The sequence below is a fragment of the Micrasema longulum genome, unplaced genomic scaffold, assembly GCF_059751315.1.
Source record: "Micrasema longulum isolate JH-2025_06_02 unplaced genomic scaffold, ASM5975131v1 h1tg000371l, whole genome shotgun sequence".
Lineage (NCBI taxonomy): Eukaryota > Metazoa > Arthropoda > Insecta > Trichoptera > Brachycentridae > Micrasema > Micrasema longulum.
This window is the reverse complement of record NW_028277572.1, coordinates 272,422-295,387: the sequence shown is the minus strand read 5'-3', so window position 1 is coordinate 295,387 and position 22,966 is coordinate 272,422. Positions and strand designations below refer to the sequence as shown.

Below are 22,966 nucleotides of genomic sequence, written 5' to 3'. Positions count from 1 at the left end.
AGTTGGGACATTGGACGAATAATAAGCGTCGTTGTAAGTCCTGGGGGGCGCGAAATTCAAATCTTGCCAGGGGCGCTAATGACCCCAGCTACGACGCGACGCTGGAAATAATTTACCCTCGATACAGGATTGCCTAATAGTAAGGCGTGTTATTAGAAAATAATGTATTTTGTGCAAAAATAAAAACTCAAATTTTGAACAAACGAATTTTGTTTGTTTAAAATACAATCAGATGAATCCACCGTTTGCAATGGTTATACTTATAAAAGTAAATAAAAGAGAGAAAATATGCCATCTAATAATATGTATTCACTTAAGTTTTACAAAATAATGTGATAATTTAAACAATAAAAAAATAGGCAGCTAAAACAATATTCTTGATAAAATGGAAGGATGATGATGATGATGCTGATGAGTGGATAAAATCCAGTACCTCGTAGTTTCTGAATATTAATTTAGACTTAAAATATAATGTGTTGCAAAATTACCCACTTCCCCTTTTTTTGCGTTAAATCTATGTAGGTACTTAAGAAATGTGAACATTTTTTTAATGAAAAAAACTTGTACAAATTTAAGGCTGAATCATTAGTGGGACATTGCATCGTCATTGGGGTGATTATCAATATTCAAGCATATTTCTGGCTAGAACACCGCAGTAGCGAGGTTAAAAAGGCACAAAAAAGAATTAGAAGGAGAATCAAGCGGTGAGCCGGAGGAAACCATAGAAACACACTCGCTTTACCTATTTCGGGTTCGATTCTCGGCATGACATGAGATATATAAAATTATGTTTTTGCACTAAAATATTTCATTGTCTCTGAACTGGCACCTGAAACGTAAGACTGATCATCTTACCTTCAAGTAATAAAAAATATCGAGGCGCTGCGATTAGTGTAATAATGCAGTGCCTTATGCACCATTAGGTGCGCAAAAAAAAAAACGAAAAAGAATAAATAAAATAAATATTATACAGCTAGTGTAGGTACAGGTATCATCTTTCTAAATAATAAAATATACCACGATAAAAAAAATAGTATAATATAAAATAAATAAAACAAGGCTTTATTTTATTAAATTTGATGGTGGATTCTTTTTTTGTTCTATATTAGTGAGCACCTGAGCACGCCTTATTATTCCGTGTCCAAAAGTCGGGAGTCGCAAGATAATGGATTTTTCCCACGCACAATAAAATTAGAATCTGTAACTTGTGGCAGTCGTGACAAATATTGAAAAAATACATCGTTGGTCTCCTCTGATGTTAAACACATTTTTTTAAATAGTTCTATTACGGGGGAAACCTATTTTATAAATTTAAAAGAGATCGAGTAGAAATCCAAAAATGCAGTTAAGACACGATTTTTTAAACTTTGATAAACTGTTGAAAATAAATAAATTCTCATCAGATGCACTACGAAAGTTTTCATTCGGAGTAGATAAGTACTACAAGTTTCATTGACATTTGTAGTGTGCATATATGAACATCTACCAATAGAAAATGTATTTTATGAACATCAAATTAACCTAAATCGACGAAATGTCACATTTGGAGTATTTGGACAATTACAATATTTTCACCTAAATTTGTGTTTTATTTACTATTATTGTGCAAAACAAAATTATTGAGTTTTTTTTTAACAGTCTGTTAAATTCAATCAAAAGCATCGAATATTTAGTTGTCAAATACGGGTGTGACATCAAAATACGGGAAATCTACCTGTCAAATTTTAATATAATGCTTTAGATTATTGAGAAAATAGTTAGTCGGCATAATAAGTAAACATAATGTCAGATCAAGTTAGTAAGTGATGGATTTCTATCCCCGTTTGAAAAAAGTTATTGTTATCTGTGACTAAAGTCAATGTAAACATGAACGAAAGAAAGCTGGTTCATAATTTCAAAAGCTATTTGGGCCTCGAAGATTCGTCCTTCAAGGTAATTATTTGATTAGGGACAACCTTCACGCTTCATATAATACAAATATACGAGTTAGTATAATATGTACTCATTTATTTCTAAATTTGATTATACATTTTTCATTACATTTCAGATCAATGATGGCAAAGATATTCCTATTGAAGAGTTAAAACCAAAGCTACTATCAGGTACGCACATTAAAAATTAATTAATTAATTAAGTTTGTTCTTTCTAATTATTTTTTTTGTAAACGTAATATTTACTAATGTTTTTAAAAAGTACATAAAATTTCTCACAACATAAAAATAGTAAGAGTTGTTTACGTTAAAAATAATAAACATGAAAATTGTTATTCTGTTTATTCAAATATATTTATATTCAATTGGCTTTTGGAAAATAAAAATGCTTATTACAAAAAAACTAGCCATGTAAAATTAAATTTTAGAAGACCGGACTGTATGTTAAAATGAAACATTATATCGATGAGTTGTACGTTAAATCCCCCAATTGCTTAATTGACAATTTTGAGATATTTTGTTATTGTATTAGTATACAATCTTTATCTATAAACTTATGAAACTAAAAACATATAATTTACAGACTTATACGGTTCAGATACAAAGATTAATGAATAATATGGTTGGTCAGATTCTACTGGGGTAATTATTTCTATTTTCAAACACAGCAATCTCTTAATCTATCTTCATTGGAGAAACACGGAACAGAGATTGACATTATATGCATTTTCAAAATAATTAATACTTTAATTGATGTCCCATCTCTGTTGCAATCAATTTCTTTTTATGTTCCCAACTCACCAGAAGTCAAAATCTGCTATCTATCAAATCTTCTAAGAGCAACCTTTGTTTTTATGCCCCTATGTCAGGAATGTGTAGAATAATCAATTCATCACAGAACTTTGAATTCTTTGGAATAGATCTTTCGCCGTTAACACTGTGTGGGATGAATATGGATTGACATAGCTTAGCTCGAAGTTTTATATGTTGATCGTGTTCTTGAAAATATTATACACCATTATTTCACTGCCCTTGTTTGTCTTTGCTACATAGTTTCGTTCAGTTCGTGTAGATATGTTTCTTCATATAACTATTGTGATTGGCTTTGGCTGTAAATACAATAAATAAATAAAAACATGAAAAAACCTTTTCAGCTTTCTCCAGCACAATATGTAATAGATTTGCAGATAGAGCACTTTACGCAGGGCACATCGATATATTAAGGAGTATTTGACCATATTAAACATATTTTCCAAAACATTAATGTTTAGTGAACTTGGTTCCTGTATTTATAAATAAAATTGTGTTAAATATTGAAAAATCCTCCATTTAAAAAATGAACTGATCCAATGTTTTGTTTATTTTTTCACAGGAGAGTTGGTGATCGGAGCTGCTCATAATGTGTTGATGTTTGCGCCAGTCAGTGAACAGCAAAAAGGAAGATTCGGATCTCTTTTTGTCACTAACTATAAGCTATCTTTTATTACTTCAGATGATCAGGTAATATGAAAATATGTATATTTCTGATTTTTGAGCAATTACATAATCTGACTCATACAAATTATATGAGTTTTAGAGGATACAGTAAAATAAGTTGTTAATTAACTCTCTTAAAATATTCCCCACATCACATATATATATTTTTCAATAGCTTATGCCTTCAACAAAATATAATGAGGAAGTTCAGTGTCTTTTTTTATTTTTTTATTTGTTAATAGAATATTAAACTAAGACAATTTTTTTATTTTTGTATATCGTATTATCAGCGCTATGATTTTTTAAAGTTTTGTATTTCTGAAATAATTCCGCGTGTGACGTCAGAGGTTGTTCTATGACAGTTCTTCCGATTGGTTCGTTTACAATGACCAAACCGGATATCCTTCAAAGCTCTCATATTATTGGATAGTTCATATGAACCAGTGATGTCATTCAAAGTAGTGCATTCTTATTAAAATGTATTTTTAAAAATTCATACATTTTTAAGAAATTTTTTGTACCTAATTTCCCGTAGGGCTGAAGTTCCTCATTATAAAAACAAAACACCTGTGTATATAAACAACATGAAAAAAAAAATCTGTGGCTAATATAGAATTTAAAAAATCATCATCAACGCCCATAACTTTAGCATACAATACAAAATAACAGATGACCAAAAATGTTTTGGAGCAACAGAGGCAAAATATCACAATGCTTTCAAAACAAATATTTTACCAGTTGAAAAAATACAAAAATTAATTATAATAGTAAAAAAAAAAAATTATTTACTTCATATCCATAAAGACAACATAGGTACATAGTAGTTTTTCTACATCATGAAATATAAGTACAAGACCTACAACAATATAATTGGTAATATCTTAATGAGGAACTTCAGCCCTACGGGAAATTGGATACAAAAAATGTTTTCTTACGCGGGGTAAAAATTAGAGCATTAAATTGTACTACAAAGTTTCTTGAAAATGTACAGAAAAAAGAATATAAAATACTTTGATAAAAACGCACTACTTTAAATGACGTCACTGGTTCATGTGAATCAACCTATGATCTGAGAGCTATGGAAGATTTCCGGTCTGCTTGTCGCTTCTGGACCAATAGGAAGAACTGAATGAGAGTAAGCGGAAATGAACCTCTGACGTTACACGCGGAGTTATTTCAGAAATACAAATCTTTGAAAAATCATAGTGCCGATAATACGATATATAAAAATTAAAAAAAAAAAATTTTGACTTAGTTTAACAGTATATTAACAAATAAAAAATTCAAAAAAAAAAACACTGAACTTCCTCATTGTAAAATTAAAAACAACAACAGAACAACACTAGAGGAATATTTTTTTAGAGAAGTAAAAATGTTTATTCATAAAAAAAAAAATATGTAGCACTCATTAAAAACACTGTATATATTTTTGTAATTTATATTGCATATTAATAATATTTACTAATCAAAAATAGAGAAGACATTGTAAGACGTCACTACCACTTAAGTACACAAGATTATTTTTTTCTTCTACTTAATGGGAAACTTTAATATAAATATCTTTATATTTTGTTGTAACATTATGTTTACATTTTTTTCTGAATAAATTAAACTTTAAAAAATAATGATAAATATATTTTGACCTTATCGGTGCCAGAGATAGTGCTACACATAGTTAATAGTTAGTATGGAAAAAAAAAATTAACATGGCACTACTTTTGCCTAATCTAATTTGTGTAGCTCATACATAACAATCAACATTTGCATTGAAGAATTTATCATTGATCTTCAGATTTTACTGAATTCTGTAAGACTTTTATGATAAGTTAATCAAGCGGGTAAGCACTGCTTATAATACGTCTATACTCGTATGTATGGAATCTTTATGGTAATTTGTATTTCTAAGGTGTTGGGGGGATGTCGGCAGCAGAATCGTGTGTTGGGTCCTCACGATGTTCCCCTGAGCCTCGTGGGAGGAGTAGTGGAGCTGAGTAGTGGAGATGAGGGAGCTCGTAGCAGAAAACGGGCCTTACGCCCAAACCAAGCCCTCCCCAGGAGAGTGCAAGGCCTCCAAGTTCTGTGTAAGGTATGTATCCACCACACAAAATACAAACATCTTTGTGAAAATTATCTTGTTCAATTCCTACTATAACTACTACCATCACGCCGTTTCCCTGTAGGGATAGGCCGAGAGGATGCACCGCCACATGAATATTAAGTTAAATTAAATCCAGTCTGTCTACAAACATTTAGACATACTCAAAACATTGTTCATATCTGTTGTGTTCATAAATTTATGGAAACACATGAATGAATTCGGTGATGTTTGGAACAACTCTTCATAAGTCTTTATAAAAGACACATTTTGCTGTATAAAGATACTCTCAAACACAGACGTCTATTTACTTTAATTAAAAAGTACTAAATTATTTAAATATTAATATCTATAATTATAAAAGGTCGCTGATTTAAAAACCAAAATAAAACAAAAAATAATCAAGCAGAATTATTGCAAAAAAAAGAGACCAAAAATCGAATGAAAGTAATGAAAAAATATACAATTTCAATATTTTTATGTGCTATTATAATAAAATTAAAAATATTCTACTTTATTATTTATTGAATCGTCGTTAAACTTGTGGAATATAATAATTTAAACACTTCGTTTTAAAACCACTTGAGTAAAGTGGTCTTAAAACAAAGTGTTGAATTTATTTTATTTAATTTCATTCCATTCCTAATCAATGTTTATATGAATATAAAGTTAAAATTGCTATTTTCAAATAATTATTCCAATCTTTGTAGGTGTTGTCTTTGTTTATTTACTGAACCAATTTGTTTGCAGAACATGCGAGTGCTTTCCTTTGGATTTAAATTCTCAGCGTCTGGTCAGGGGCGGGCAATAGCTGCTTCTTTACTCCACCACGCCTTCCCAAGGCGCCATGATCTGCTGTTTGCCTACGAGTACCGTGAACCTTACCATCCCGCCCCTGAACTTGCGGAACTCAACATGTTCATGAGAGCCAATGATTGGAAAAAGGAGATGGATAGAACCAACTGCCAAAAGTAAGTCATTTCAAATTGACAGAGACAATATTTAGAATTGAAAAGAGAATGGGTTGACATGTCCATCTTCAAGTGTCTTTCTCGGTCTTTCTCATTTTTTGCATCCATCAACATTTGCATTGTAAATCTTTTAAGCCGTTATTTCCCCATCCATTTGCTCTACATGTCCAAACTACTGCAGAACTCCTTTCTTGATTTTGTCAATAATGCTTATCTCAGCCCTGCATAATGCACGGATCTCAACATTTGTGCATCATTCATACATAGTTATACCATGCATTCACCTAAGAGGTCGCATTTTGACAGCATTCAGCTTATTTTCATCCTTGTTTTTCCAAGTCCATAAATAAGGGTCGACACCAGGATTCCATTGTGAACAGTTAATTTCATCTCCTGCGACAACTTTTTGTTTTCGTCCGTATTTTTTATTTGCAACTGGGTAATGAATGTATATCATGTTATTTTAATAATTTATGAATCTCCTGTTCCCGTAATAAATTCTTGGTAATGCTTTAATTTATAAATGTTTGGTGATGCTTTATTAATAAAGCTTCATCGTTTTTTATTTCTGCTACCATTTTTTTTTACGACAGGACATCTCAAAAGTAGAAATAATCACCATAGTTTAGATATATATTTTAGCATATGAGGTTAAAATGTAGCACACCTTATGTGCTTAATATACATGTATTAAAAATTAACTTAGTAAGTAATATGTAATGATTTTTAAATATTATTTTAGTTGGCGTATATCTCGAGCCAATCTTGCTGAGGATAGTTTCTTCAGTGGAGCTGGAGATTCTCTGGTTGTACCAGGTACAGTCTTGGACTGCCAATTAGCTGAAGCTGCCCGACACTTCAGGAAAGGGAGGGTTCCTGTTTGGGTAAGTTACTGTATTTATTTAAAAAAATAAAGACAATTCCTCACATTAGTGGCGTGCATTTCATGTAGGCAAATAAGCAGTGCCTACTCTAATATATTATCATATTCATACATAATTGTTGATCAAGAACTTCAAAAATTCGCAAACATCTGCGAAAATCTCTAAAAAAATGGAAATAGAAAACTGTGCTGGTGTAGGAAATATGTATTTATCTAATTTAAAACATAAAGTGTTTTTACAGTTATATTTTTGTAATATAGGCGTAGGTAATCGTAGATTTGACAGTTTACAGATGTAAACTGTTGGTACATAGAATCTAAGCAATAAAAATATTGCCCAGATTCAATAAATTGACCGTTAGAATGTGTAGTAAACAAATTGCTCTTTACCCAAGTACAAAAAGTGTATTTTTTTCTCATATATTATGTTTTACGGTAATGGTTATACTCATAGGTTTGGAGTGGTCCAGAAGGCGCGGCACTAGCCCGGTGCAGCGAGTTATATTCAACGAGCGGAGGGGGGGGCTCCGCCCCGGCCCACGCCCCCGAGTCCACTCTCTTGGAGGCAGCTCGTCGCGCGCATCCCACCAAGGCTGCCCCCCGCCTACTTGGGCTGCCTTCTTCCGCGCAGTCTCTGGCCCCCTCTCTCAAGAGACTCTCTGCCCTGTGTGCACCGACCACTCTCGCTGCATTCTGGGTAAATTTTATTTAAACACCTACAAACTTCAGAGGAACATTCCTAATGGTAAACTTAAAGAAAAATTCTAATAAATTTTTTCCAAAAATTCTTTTTTTTTTTATAATCTGAAAATTGAATAAATCCTTTATTTCTCGGACTAGCATCCCTTCCCCGATAAAAAAATAAAACATTATACCTGTTTTTAAAACAAGCAAAGTAACTGCAAAGCAAAGCTACACAGCATGAATATACGTGATTATAAACCAATTAAGTAAACATAATTTATTTTGTATTTATCTCATTTTTTGTATAGTGACTTAATTAGCAGTTGAGAATGAAAATCTTGAAATCGTGTTCAATCAATATTATGTATCTTTGTTCATATATGATGTTTTCTGTTTAACTTTTCGTGGCTTCTTTTGTGCTCCTGCTTTATTGATTTTTAGTTTACAATAACATCAGAACACAAATTCTTAACCTGGGGGCGGCGACTAGCTATCTATAACAAACTGTTCAAAGCTCAATGTTAAATATATCCTTTCAATTAAACTGGTTTGGCTGTTTTGATTGACAGGAAGGAAGTTCAGTACTATGGAAATTTACATATAAAAAAAATGTTTTCTAATATTGAATAAAAAAATTGTGAATTTTCTCAAAAATGTGTGAAAAAATTAATAAAAATGAACTAAAATGAATCGGATTGTAGTCCCGTGGCTAGTGTCTCGGACTCACGGATCAAAGGTCCGTGGTTCGAATCCCACTCTACCCCAACTTGATTCCCATTTTCTAATAGTGAGTTATTTACAACTCGTTGAAAATGGCCCTCAAAATTAAATATTTGCGTAAATTATAATAACGCAAATATTTCTTAAAAAAAAAAAAACTGCTTTCAACTAAATTTGTTGCCACAGAGAGGGAAAACATTTTTGAGAAAGGAATCTCTAAGTCTAGGCATTTACAGGTCTTATGACCTGTCATGTTTTCCCTCTCTGTTGCAACAAATTTAGATCTGAATAACTCCCCAGGGAGGAAATCCAGCCTGTCTGCAAACATTTGGACATACTCAAAACATTGTTGTATTTTGAATTACATCACAAGTTCTTGCCAATCAACTATAGTGTTGGATAGATTTCCGGTTTCCGCGAAGCCAACTCACCAGTCAGGACAACTAGTGATATCACGGGCGGAGTAATTTCAAAATTACAAAACTTTAAAAAATCATGGCTATGATAATACAATACATACATATATATATATATATATATTTTAATTTGTCTTATTTTTATAGTCTATAAACACATTAATCACACCTCTTAACTGAGAAACTCAACAATGGTAATAAAAATTAAATGTTAACACATAATAAATTGAGAACCGCATACTTTTAATATTTTCGAAGAGTTCTGAATAACATTTAACAAACACACAATGGTTTATTTCCAATAATTGTCTTTAGTACTTCAGCGAACAGACAACAATGACACAATGAGTAATCAATGCAGTGGTCAATGATGCAATTCAAAAAATGTTATACGATTTCTCCATAGCTTTTGTATACACAATGAAAGTATCATTCAAAATACGTACAAATTATGTTATTTAAATTTATATTCACATAAAATTATTTTCATAATAATTATGGTCTTATTAATGTTTTTTTTTATTATAAAAATAAAAGACGAGCGATACTTAAATTCACAAATTTGGAATATTCAGTTGCCGGTTTCATCGCTTTCGCAAAATCTTTGAGACTGGTATCTTTTTAGAAAATTTAATGTACTGATTCAAAAACAGTAAGGAAAAATTTTATAATAGTAATTGACTGAATTATTCATTAGGTTGAACTTGTATGACTTCAGAATACATGCATTAGGTATATATTTGATTTTAGGAAATAATACCAGATATCTGATTATTGTAGACAACTGAAATGGCTCAAAATTAGACACCGGAGAGACTATCACATCCTCTCACTTATGTTTGCTGTACTTCATAGTCCTAACGCTCCTTTATACCTCTGTGAAAAAATTCAACGCTTATCAGTTCATGGATTATAACTTTGTTTTTATTCTCAAAGCGCACTCGTTATTCCCATCCACAATTCCTCTTTTTTTCCAACTCGTGTAGTGTTCATGCGGCTCGACTATGGAATCAACTCCCATCTATCAAAGATGTTTCCACAGTATCTCTGTTTAAATCACACCTGAAGTCCCTTCTCTTCCTTAGTCTCTACCTCTTTTCCCTCTCTTTATTCCCCTTTCCTATTGAAGACTAGCATTGATTTTAATTCGTTTATTATATAAATATTGATATTTCTATTTTTGTATTCATTTTGTTTTATTTTTATTTTTCTCTTAGAATCCATTTTGAAACTTAAATTATATAAATAACACTTTTATTTTATCGATTGGTTGTACAAATATGTATTATGTATAAGAAATTAAATAAATAATAATAAAAGTACTAACTTGGTTCATTAATGCAGTTGAACTTCGTTTATCCGAACTCCGGTCATCTGGATTTATAAATATCTAGATCGTTATCAGGAAATAAAATAAAGGAGAAGTTTTTCAAGACATGTTTAAGTAAGTTTTTAATGTGATTCCAACTCACCGTATTATTTCAAAAGCAACAAAATCTGGCACTCATTAATCCGGATAATTGGAGTTTTACTGTACTCAAATTATAAATTTCAATCAATACCCGGGCTGCTATTCTGAACGCATTTAATATGTAAGTACACGCTATACTGCGCTATAAACGTGTTCATAATACCAGCCCTGGATTACTTTGGTGTAAGATTGGGATGTTTTGTTGGAATGATAAACAAAATTTATGTCAATTACAATATTTCGAGTTTGTCCAAATATTGGTAAGTCAATTGTTTGACCATGATATGAAACATTTATTAATATTTGTTTTATTATTTATCCCAGCTCATACTATTATTTTGTAAAACATGTATGTTAATAGGACTTTTCAATAAGTACGTTAGTTACCTAAAATGAGTTTCGAATTAAGACATCATGCTATTTATTTTTATATTTTATTCCAGGAACAAGACAGTAAATTCTACTCATCACTGGACAACACAAGATGGCTGCGATATGTATCAGAATGTTTGACACTTGCCGTGCAAGCGGCTGATAGTCTATCTATAAATATAACAGTTGTCTTACAAGAAGGTAAGTTTATAAATTATGCAAAACTGACTCTACTTATAAAACATGTGCTTTTTATTAAATCTTTCTTAAGTAAGCTGATGACAGCTGATATCACCTAAACTGGCAGTTAATTGTCTAAATATCAAATAGATTTATTAAAATGTTTTAATTATAACAGTTAAATTGTCTATATTTTTTTTATTAGTACCACAACAGGTCAAGAGGCCCCAAGATCATTCATGTATTTTTCATACAAATATTTTTAGGTGATGGAATGGACTACTGTGCAGTGGTGTCTTCTCTGACTCAACTCCTTTTGGATACACACTTCAGGACAATAAAGGGGTTCCAATCTCTCATACAGAAGGAATGGGTTGCATTAGGACACCCATTTTGTGATAGGTAAATACTTCACTAATTCAAAAACTTAATGAATTAAAACTCTTCATTTCAAGTAGAAATGTAACAAAAATATCAATTTTACAGTTTTTTTCCATAGTATTTGTATTCCTTTATTTATTTAAAATTAAGTTACATTTTACATATTATATTCATGAACTTGTGGTTTTGTGGGCTGTGTCCGTGTTAAGCCATCACATTTAACTTGGAAAAAATAATAACGTATTATATGAGTGCAATAACAATATCGAATAACACTAAAAAATAACTTTGAATACTTAAAAATAATATAATAAAAGAAGAAATACTATACAAAATTGGAGTAGTTAGATATTATACATAATCTAGAAGACAAAACAAGAAAAGCAACGAGTATATAAAACATTGCCACAGTAAATTTATTCCCGCAGCAATCTCATACAGTGGTCTCTTCAAATACGTGCAGAAACTCGAAAAATTATATCAAAATTAGGATGTCATCAGATATAACATTCGTATTCAAGGCCGTATCTAACCAATTTGCCACTGGGGTGTTTAAGCAGTGCCTACTGTCTAAATCTCATTATTATAAAAATATATTTACCCTTTGGTGATGAAGGTATTCTTTGAGTGATTCTTTAACTACTAACTATTTGGTTCATTGCACAGATGGTTTGTGTAATGTGAGGGGGTACTTAGCTAATTGTAGCTTAGAAGTAAATAACCCAGATTTGTTATACTTCTTTATTTCAAAAGACTGTTAATTCTAGTTGTAAATTCTGGAAGAAATTATCGTGGAATGAACTTGCCAGAATATGTAAGTATACAGGTACTGTAGTTATCTTGTTGTTGCCAATCATCATACCTAGACCTCTTACAGTATACAATAAATAAATATCAGGTTGGGGTAAAAGTAATTTCGTATTTTTCGCTTTATTTCAATGATTTAAAAAAAGTGTAACAATCATCAGATTTAAGTCAAATATGCGTCAAATCTGTTCGATAACTTGTTGCCAGCAAGAATCCAACTTCATAATGCCCCTCTCGTAGAAACCTTGTCCCTATTGGCAAAAAACTCGGACGACCAATTTTCACAGACCTCTATTAAGGTCAAATTTGTACCCCCAAGCGCGTTGGCCATAAACAGGAACAGGTACTAGTCACTTGGTGCCAGGTCCGGACTATAGGGTGGATGCCTAAGAACTTCCCATCCGAGCTCCCAGTATTACTGTCAAAGAAGCGCTTGTAGTATACACTTACACCTTTACAACGCCGTATCGTATGATTCGATGTGAACAATAATGAACGAGATATATTTAGTGGAAAAAAAAGGGCGCAAAATACGAAATTACTTTTTCCCCAACGTGATATTATACTATCGGATCGGCTGAATATATCTGAAGTCTATGAGGGACGAATGTAGGATATAGGCAGAGCTCTGTAGATACATATCGTATTCATACACAATGCTTTACCCACATTTCTCATGCAGATAAACTGTGTGTTGATGTTAATGAGGACACAGGTGGAAGAACAACGTAACGTCCATTACGTTGTTTGTCCGTCTAATGCATATTTAGTATACTGCATGCTTTAGCTATCATCACATAAAAAACGGTCACTCTAGGTTGTTAACAACACCAAGACAGGCGCCGTGGTTCAGTTGGTTAAACGGCCAGCTGTGAAACTGGTGTCGCGGGTTTAATTCCCAAGTTGCAAGGAAACATCCGTCAAATTTTTTTTTTCTTGCAACTTGCAAATACAACTTTTTTAGAAAACAAAATATTTAAAAAAACTCCAAGCATTGTTTGAAAACACTTAAATTACTTTAAAAGCAATTATTTTGAAACCCACTATTGTGGGTAAGGTTATTCTTCCACCTGTGAAATGTTAACGAAAAGACGAACTTTTATGGAAAAACTAATTTCATTCAGTTTTGTGATAGGTTGGGAATATTTGTAAAAAGGATAGGAACATGGAATGGACACCTACCTTTGATATGATGTGAATGTTCTTCAATTTCGGGCACTGGATGATGAAATGCACTATGAAATGTAACAATGTTTACAACGACGCGTGACGAATCCAAGCACTTAACTTTTCCTCAATTTCATTGACTCCGAAGGCTGTAAATATGTTTTATGATAATCAAGTAGGGTATAGTAGTGGTAATTACAACAGGCTACCAGAGTACTACAGAACATTAAAAAAATGACAATGTTCTTAAGTAATACTACCTATATGTTATATTTAAATGTCGAAATTTAAGCTTGTTATTTAATCATTATATCATCACCATCATTTCCTTTCCGCACCTAATGGTACATAGGACACTGCATTGGTACACCAATCACGTATTGTTATACTTAATTTGATGTATTTCAATGTTGTGTATTGTATAACACTACCTATACAGGGTGTTCTTTAAACCCTGTCACATCCGAAACCACAATGATCAGTATGAGCAAGAAGAGATTTTGGCACATAAAAAAATTTTTTTAGAACGAATAATTTTTTTTTTTTTTAAATATCCAAAAAGCAAATAGTTGCTTACTTCTGCAGGGGTGAAACGAGGAGGGAGAAGGGGGGAGTCTGACACTGCGCCGAGCTCCCCTCACTTCACCCCTGCAGAAGTAAGCAACCATTTGTTTTTTCAAATATTTTATTTTTTTTAAATTTTCTTTGTTCTAAATATTTTTTTAAATATGCTAATATGTCTTCTTGCTCATACTGATCATCGTGGTTTCGGATGTGACAGGGTTTAAATAACACCCTGTATATTATTATGTTCTGTCCCAAAATTAACTTGTATGAGCCTGGGAGTACATTTTTTTTTGTATAATTCATATATAAAATAAATTAATAAGAAGTAGGCATTGCTTAGATGCCTTTATGAAATGAAGGCTCTTGTACCATTTCGCCCTACCTTAGCCACCTAACCTTAACCACTTTTGTTTGTTTAGACTCGGTCACTTGGCTCTCGATGAGTCGGACACTGCAGAGTGTGATCGCTCCATGTCTCCCGTGTTCCTCTTGTTCCTGGACTGCTGCTGGCAGCTGCTGCAACAGTTTCCCTCGTCCTTTCAGTTCACGGATGCCTACCTGGCCACCCTGTGGGACTCGGCACACAACCAGCTCTTCCACACCTTCCTCTTCAACTGCCCCCGAGACAGAGAGATCGCAATGTCCAAAGTAAATTTTTTATTTGTATATTTTCGTCTTGTAGAAGTATCTTATTATACTCTACTAGATAGTAGCTATTTGTTATTTTATGTAAAAACATATGATTAAATGCATTTAATCTATTTAACCTCAAGGAATAAATAAATAATTTAAGTTACTTACGATTTTTGGTTTATTACACACGAAAATACAGAGGTTAAACAAAGAATACTTCAAAGTGAATTTGAATACTGGTGGAGGCAGAGAAGGGCCAGTGACGTGTTGCGCGCCCCTATATAGGTCCATTGGGCACTGTGACCATAGACAACAACATATCCTAGTCTCTCACTTTCTGGTCCCCACAGTCTGACTACCGGGTTTTTATTTGTTTTTTTAGTTACACATCATTAATTTATAAATTTATTGCATATTTATTTATTTTATTTGTATGTATTTTTTACAGCAATTTACATTTTTGTTTTTGTAGTATGAAGTGGGTTTAATGTGTAATAAGTATACAAACATTTTTTTTTTCTTTTTGCTGGTGAGTCACCTAAACTGCCTATCTAGGGTCAGATTCTAAGACATTACAGTATTTTGCGGACGATAAGACACATCGGACCATAAGACGCACCCCAATTTATGATTGAATTTTCAGAGCAAAAAAGTGCGTTTTATGATCCGAAAATATGGTAAATACATTTTTGTTTCAGTTATGCATATATAAAAGCTAAAGAAGCTTATGTAGCTTTGCAACCGGTCGGTAGAAAAATAAGTGGTTAAAAACAAGGTTGTTTTATATTTTTATTAACTACAAAGTTAGTGCTTCAAATATAAATTTTATAAAAAAACGCATACCATTAGACTACATGGTGGACTAATATCCACTCAATTTATTTTTTCAGGATTTTTACCGTGCAGCCATTGAATCGAAAAAAATTGTCCAGGGTTCTGGTTCTATTTCATACACCGGACTGTATTCTTTATCCTGCCTGGGCTCGGGAAATATTAATTCACAATACGAAAACATTCTTATTATCTGTTTTTTTTTTTCAGTATGCAAATCTACGCCCGGTGTGGGATTGGCGAGAGCAGTTTACTGAAGAGGAAATTCAGTACTTTTATAATCCTCTTTATACAACTCCAGTTCACCCAACACATCCTCCAAAGTCTGGTAAGTAAAAAATATTAATCTCCCTCTGTTTTTTTTATTAATTTTATATTACTAACTGGCTTCACCTTTGTTCAAATACTTAACTTCTTTATTGGAAGTAAAATTATCAAAATTATAATAAAATTTAAATGAACTTTATTTAAAATGCAATATATTTATAATATAAAATTAAGCTGTAAAACTATATAACGTACAAGGTGTGTTCAGAAAATAATGGGAATTTTCGTTTTTTGAAAAAAAAAAAAAATTATTCATCTACATTAATGTTGTCGCCTTCAAAATAGTCCCCATTAGATATTATGCACTTGTGCCAGCGCTTCTTCCAATCCTCGAAAAACTTCTTGTACTCGATCTTTGGAATAGCCTGTAGCTCTTTCAGCGATGCGCTTTTTATGTCATCTATGCTTGTAAAACGACGGCCCTTTAAGGTTCACTTTATTTTTGGAAATAGGAAAAAGTCTCACGGATCCATGTCTGGTGAATATGGAGGCTGGGGCATTGTTACAATATTGTTTTTGGCCAAAAATTCACAAACAAGCTTGTGACAAGAATTTATGATGCATTATTCTATTAAAATCGAAGAACACAGTGAGTATTACCTTCACGTTCGACCGCACTTGTCAAGGTCTTGGCGATCCAGAATGGGACGATTAAGCCTTAGTTTCGACGTCATATCTGTAAACCCATGTTTCGTCACTTGTTATAACACATTTTAGTAATTCTGCATCGTCGTTGACTTCATGAGCAACTTCCATTTGCCGCTGTTTTTGTTCAAAATTCAACAATTTTGGAACAAATTTTGCTGCCACTCATTTCATACCCAAAACATTCGAAAAAATTGAGCCAATCGATATGCCAACACCATCAGCTACTTCTCTGATTGTGATTCGGCAATTGCTCATAACCATTTCATGCACTTTTTTTACGTTTTCATCGGTTGGGGCGTCCGGGCCATTCATCATCTTCAACGTCTTCACGGCCATCTTGGAAAGGCTTATATAGCAGACTCACCATAGGCCTTTGTTAACATTTCACACACTTTGTTACACTTTATTTAATTTTTTACACAAATTTGATAAAAATTCTTTGATCCATTTTTTTTAAACAAGAAAAAATGCAGAGCTCATAAAAACACGTCTAACCTTAGCGTCTGCCACATACAAAGTAAGCAATGCGGCTGAAAATTTTTGCATACTTCAGGGCTTGTATACCAACATAATAAAAAAATATGATAATCGGACTCTTCAAACCCGCGAAGTTGAAAAATTCCCGTTAATATCTGAACACACCTTCGTATATGTGTTTGTTACAAAACTTTGGTAGTGAGATTTACTTTATAAATTAAAGCAATAGGGGTAATATTGTATTAACATTAAGACAATTTTTTGTCGTTTACTCTAAAACTCATCTCAAGCTCTGATTCACATAACATATTATGTTGTGAAGAACAAATCATAATAATCTAAATTAAAATAAATTAATATCCTCTACATTATTGTTTTTTTGTTATTAAAAAGAAATATTTACGTTTTTATGATTTACCCAAATATTTCATTTTGATTCCCATTTTCAACGAGTTGTAAATAACTCACTATTAGAAAATGGGAATCAAATTGAGGTAGAGTGGGATTCGAACCACGGACCTTTGAGTCCGAGACACTAACCACAGGACCACAACCCGATTTATAATGTTTTTATTTGTTGAACATTTTCAGTTTTCAGTTAGTCTTAAATAACTATGCTAGAAAACTAGTCTACGGAAAAAATTCCACAATGCCAATTAGTTCACATTATTTATTAATGGACGTAGCCAATTTTTGGTTCATTGGTTATTGTTGTTATGTCAGTAGTACCTATTTCCTGTGTACAACTGAATGAGTATGAAATGAGTATTAAAGAGCTAACTACACTTAGTTACAATATATTTTAATTTAAAATAAATTATTTATTGTATTAGATGTTAACATGAGTTGCGTCCGTTTTTTTCCAAACTTTAAAGTGAGCATCAAAAATAAAACAAAATGGTGAAGGTCATTCGAAACGTCATTCGAAAGAAGATTTTCTGCTATACAAAATGGTGTGTTTTCTTTTACGTTACATTAATAAAGTAAATAAATAATTTTGTTTTTAGTAATTCCACCTTCTGCCATCCGATTACCGGGCTTGGCCAGCCCGCAACGGGTGTCCGGCCCCGAGTCCATCGGGCTAGCCCCGGGCCCCACCAGGCTCTGCCCTAACACCTCACTCCCCGCCCTGGATTTGTGGAGAACCTGCTACATGCGCTGGCTTCCTCCACTCCACCAGCCCGCGTCGGGAGACATCCAGTTCCTTCTCCATAACATGAGAATCGTTAAAGAGGTTTGTTTTTTTGTATTCCTGGGACGCCTGTAGTTAGAAGCTTTACACATCATGTACAAGGCTACGGTATTCTGGAAAAATCACAATTTGTTCTCTGGGAAATAGGAAAATTGATTATTGATTTTGGTTAGTTTGATGTGTCCAATCACCAATGTTAGGCATATTCCTTCTTTTCTGCATTCTGCTTCAAGATTATGGCGATGCAAGCTGAAAACAGGACATCGAAATAACAGATGTTCGACACTCTGTGAGGAGACATTATCGACAAAGAGGTTTAATTTTTTAAAAGAATATTTTGAATTAGAAATGTCAAGAATATGTCCTAATGTTTGTAGACAGACTGGATTTCACTCCCTAGAAGTTATTAAGATCTAAATTTATTGCAACAGAATGGGAAAACATTTTTACAAAAAAGAATATGGAAATCTAGGCATTTATACCGGTTATGACCTGTCATTGGCTGGTCTAAGTGGCCACTTTACACACTGCAACATTCAACATTCTGCCTACGTTTAAACATTAACATTTTTTCACCTCTTCAATCAGTTGACTTTTGTGAAGTAAAAAGGCTGAAACCTTTATTGATATAAGTGAGATTCGTCTGGCTGAACTAGACTTCCATATTCCCCTCTCAAAAATGTTTTCACTCTCTGTTGCTATAAATTTAGAATATTTACAATGTTGAAATGTTTGTAGAAAAGCCACATCCCCAGAAGTACAATATCTGAGTCTAAATTTGGATGTTTTGAATTATAAATGCACTCTAACCACATTTTTTATCTTTCTTAGGTAAACTCTTTCCTATCTCTACTTTTTTTTTGAGCGAGTATACCACAAACTGCATCACTCTTTGAAATCAATTGAGTAAAATAAACGCAGTAATTCCGATGCTATAGTGTTCTTCTCATATTTAATCACCGTATACTCCTAGTTAAATTAACAGAATTTGGTTTCTCTCTTCTGTTAGTGATGTTTTTCATTAGCTACCTAGAGAATAGAAAACAGTTTACTTCAAACAGAATATTTTAATCGAAACCATTCTCAGTTTATTCCTGAGTACCACAAGGGTCAAACCTTGGTCCACTACTCTTTATCATTTTCATAGATGATATAGTGAAGGTTATCAACTTTTTTTTTTTTTAATTTAAATTTATTTCAACAGAGAGGGAAAACATTTTTGAGAAGGGAATATGGAAGTCTAGGCATTTACAGGGCTTATGATCTGTCATTGGCTGGTTTAAGTGGCCATTTTACACACTGTGTAACATTCACCATTCTGTCCATGTTTCAACATCCACATTTCCTCAACTCTTCCCATCTGTTGACTTTTGTGAAGTAAAAGAACTGAAACCTTTATCACGTGGGTGAGATTCATCCGGCTAAACCAAATCACCCACTAGGCAACGCCTGAAAACAATTTTCATATTTTAATTTTAAATAAATTTAAATATGAATAACTCCCTAGGGAGGAAATCCAGCCAGTCTGCAAGCATTTGGACATACTCAAACATTGTTATCAACTTCTCGCAATTTCTTTCATTTGCCGATGACTTGAAATTATTCTTGGAAATAGAAACCCAGTCGACTGCTTGCGCTTTCAATAAATAATATCCTGGACTGAAGTAATATCAACCAAATGTATTTCAATATTTCAAAATGCGTAATTTTATATTTCACTACAGCATTGCGTATTATGACACAGTAATGCGGTGGAAAAGCACCAACACATCCAAAAAGTTATCCTCTAACGGATTGTTCTTTTCAACCATAAAAAAAAATTGGAAAAGAAAAAATCCAGGACAATCAAACAATTGTCCTCCAAAGGATTGTTCTACTTAATTATCCAAAAGAAAAAAAAGATGAAAAGAAAGAAAAAAGACTTCTTCTTCGTCTTCTTGTAGATATGATCTGTTTTACTTAGACTACTCAGTCTCCCGTGATGAGGCCCAACTATCCTTCCATCGCTTAGGGGGTCTTCCAGGTGCGCGCCGTATGGAAGGCAATTCTTTGGCTGCTATGGACACCAGTCTATAGCTGCTCATTCTATTTATGTGGTCTCTCCAGAATCTTCTACAAGATCTGCTCCAGTGCACTATATCTACAAAAAAGACAATCTAGGATAATCATTACTGCATCCACACTAGCATTGTTCAGCTAAGAGACCTGAAACCCTCAAAGAATTTAAAGAGAATAAAACAAAATTGCAATTACCAAATGACAAAAAAATATATTAGATTTATCTGTAAAATGCGCATGAGATCAAGAAATACTTGAAATAAAACCCAGTCGTGCCATACAAATTTATGAATGTAAAAAACATCTGACACATAAATAACATAATAATATAATTTTTCACCCAGTAAAATATTGAATTCTTGCATTTGCCAATAAAAAATATAAATAAATGGTAGAATATCTATAAAATGCAAAATAGAAATATAATGAACTCAAGCCAAATTTGATGTTCCACGGTCTTGTTTGTGACTACATTTCGCTTAATTTAATACTCATCCACTCCTTGATGTTTTTTTTTTTATAGATTTAGTACGTTTCCAGAAAACCCATCCAATCACTAGTACGAAAACCTGCCGCTTGGCACTTTGAACAGTTATCGCTATATGGTTAAATATGCAAATGGGTAACCATCGACCAAAATAAGTACTTGATTTTAGGGATGTAAAAATATACATTATAATATCACAGATACGCAATGAATAACCGCCAACTCATGCGTGTTTCGACAATTAAGTATCTTGGGGTCATCTATGAAAGAACACAAAAACTCATATTGAGAGAACAACACAAAAATTATTCAGATATGCTGCAATTGGAGTATAAATGCAGTGCCCTATCGGTGCGGATAAGGAAATGATGATGGTTAGTTAGTTGATTATATTTTTTGTAATAATATTATTATTTCATACAGATTCACATTTTACAAGATAAGCTGTCATCGATGAGTTCTATACGTAAATCCAACGGTACAAAAGAGAATAACTTTGCCGAGGAAGTCAAATGTCCACATCCTTCAACTGTGGGAGCCTTCTTTCCTTTCATCGGAGTCCCTTCTCTAGAGCACCACATGTCCCCACCGCCGGACTCCACTTCTACAGATGGGTTGGATATAAGTGACCAGCAGCTAGACTCACAATCTATGCTAAATGGACCAGACTAGAGGTAAGAGCAATACTTATCATTGTTCTTCTTCTTTTTCCACATCCGCTCCAAAGTAGAGCATGGAGGTGATGTCCACATGCTCCACTTCGGAGCGGATGTGGACATCACCAAATGCCTTCAGAAGACCCTATAGCTAGCCAGCACTCTCGCCTCCTCCCACATCAATCCCACATCAATCCCGCATCGGTGGGAGCCCCTAGGTGTGAATAAATGGTAAGGTTAAATCTTTCCTGAGGCATCTGCAGCAGGTGTCCAAGCCAAGTCCACTGCTGCACCCTCAAAACATTCATTATAGGGAGCTGCTGCGTCCATTCTCAAACCACCTTCTGAACAACCTTATCATTGTTAACCGTTAACGTTTATTCTAAAACATTTTTTTTCACTACATCAGACCAAGATGCTCAATTACAATAGCAAACTACAAGTTTTACCTATCGTAATTTCGATTATGTTTACCTCAGCTAAAAAAATATTTTTTATTCCATTTTAGGGGTTGCTGATCATCTTCCGACTCTTGCAAATTTGGAATGAAAGAAAATTGTTGCAAATCTTATTCCTATATTGTGCATGTATACATTTTAGCATATTATCTGTTTTATTATGTGGACATACATGTTAGTTAATGGGTCATCATAATACATGTCCAATTCGGAATAACAACATGCGTATGTACTTCCTTATAAAAACATAAACATGTATAATATTACATATATACTACATACTGAAGTTCAAATATTAAACTATGAAGATAAATCTATAAATGTTGATTTGCTTTCAAAAGTTTATTGCAAATATATGTTTTATTTTTGATTTTCTATTAATTACATAATTATCCGCAATATAAAGTATAATATTTATTCATTCGCATTAGTAAATATAGGTAATAAGATGTTTGATTTTGGAAATTTAATAGCATGCTTCTTTTAGTTTTATTTGAAAGTGAGATTTTACTATGGCGCTAATATAGTCGAGTCTAGGTTTAAATTCTTAGATAAACAATTTGTATATTACTTCTTTGTATTTTTTTTGAAAATATATAACTTGCTTCTTTATTTACTTTTTATTAGACAACTTATCAATTTGCTTTCATAACGGTATCTTAAGACTCTATACTCAGCGCTAATTGGTTCTATAAGCAAGTGTGCACCCAGTATTTTTATTTTATTTATAGTATTTAATGAAAATTTTAAGTTGTCGTCTAATGAAAATGAACTTCCACCAAAAATTGTCAGTAACAAATGTGAATATTAAAAATTCCTTAACCCTTGATAGCATCATTTGACAGTTCTATTACAAACTATTTCAGTGCTTACAAAATTCAAAATAAACACCAAAGTTCATTTTAAATCAATGTTACTATTCAATGCAATTAAAGGACATTTTCTCATCAACGGATAATTACATGTTGATCTTGATTGCTAGTAAGTTCAATTGAGATTGACCGCCATGAAACTAACAGGGACACATATTTGAAATATTAAAAAATATTTATAACTGCTATTTAGTACATATTTTGTT

The 22,966-nt window shown here is 32.7% G+C and overlaps 1 protein-coding gene across 1 annotated transcript; it reads left to right on the top strand.

Annotated features, from left to right (window-relative positions):
- Nucleotides 1-1,518: 1,518 nt before the first annotated feature.
- On the top strand, nucleotides 1,519-22,105 carry LOC148282160 (myotubularin-related protein 10). The gene is made up of 14 exons (XM_088225547.1): nucleotides 1,519-1,932; nucleotides 2,048-2,102; nucleotides 3,304-3,431; nucleotides 5,314-5,493; nucleotides 6,253-6,473; nucleotides 7,216-7,357; nucleotides 7,811-8,053; nucleotides 11,091-11,220; nucleotides 11,466-11,601; nucleotides 14,541-14,769; nucleotides 15,796-15,913; nucleotides 18,045-18,271; nucleotides 21,198-21,448; nucleotides 21,939-22,105. The coding sequence occupies exons 1-13, from the start codon at nucleotides 1,867-1,869 to the stop codon at nucleotides 21,444-21,446; spliced, it is 2,124 nt and encodes a 707-aa protein (XP_088081673.1). The 5' UTR covers nucleotides 1,519-1,866; the 3' UTR covers nucleotides 21,447-21,448; nucleotides 21,939-22,105.
- Nucleotides 22,106-22,966: the final 861 nt, after the last annotated feature.

Excerpts from the sequence above, each read along its gene's own strand:
- LOC148282160 (XM_088225547.1), top strand. The coding sequence starts at position 1,867 with ATGAACGAAAGAAAGCTGGTTCATAATTTCAAAAGCTATTTGGGCCTC. Across the intron at positions 1,933-2,047 it reads TCGAAGATTCGTCCTTCAAG|ATCAATGATGGCAAAGATAT; the intron begins GTAATTATTTGA and ends ATTACATTTCAG. Across the intron at positions 5,494-6,252 it reads GCCTCCAAGTTCTGTGTAAG|AACATGCGAGTGCTTTCCTT; the intron begins GTATGTATCCAC and ends ATTTGTTTGCAG.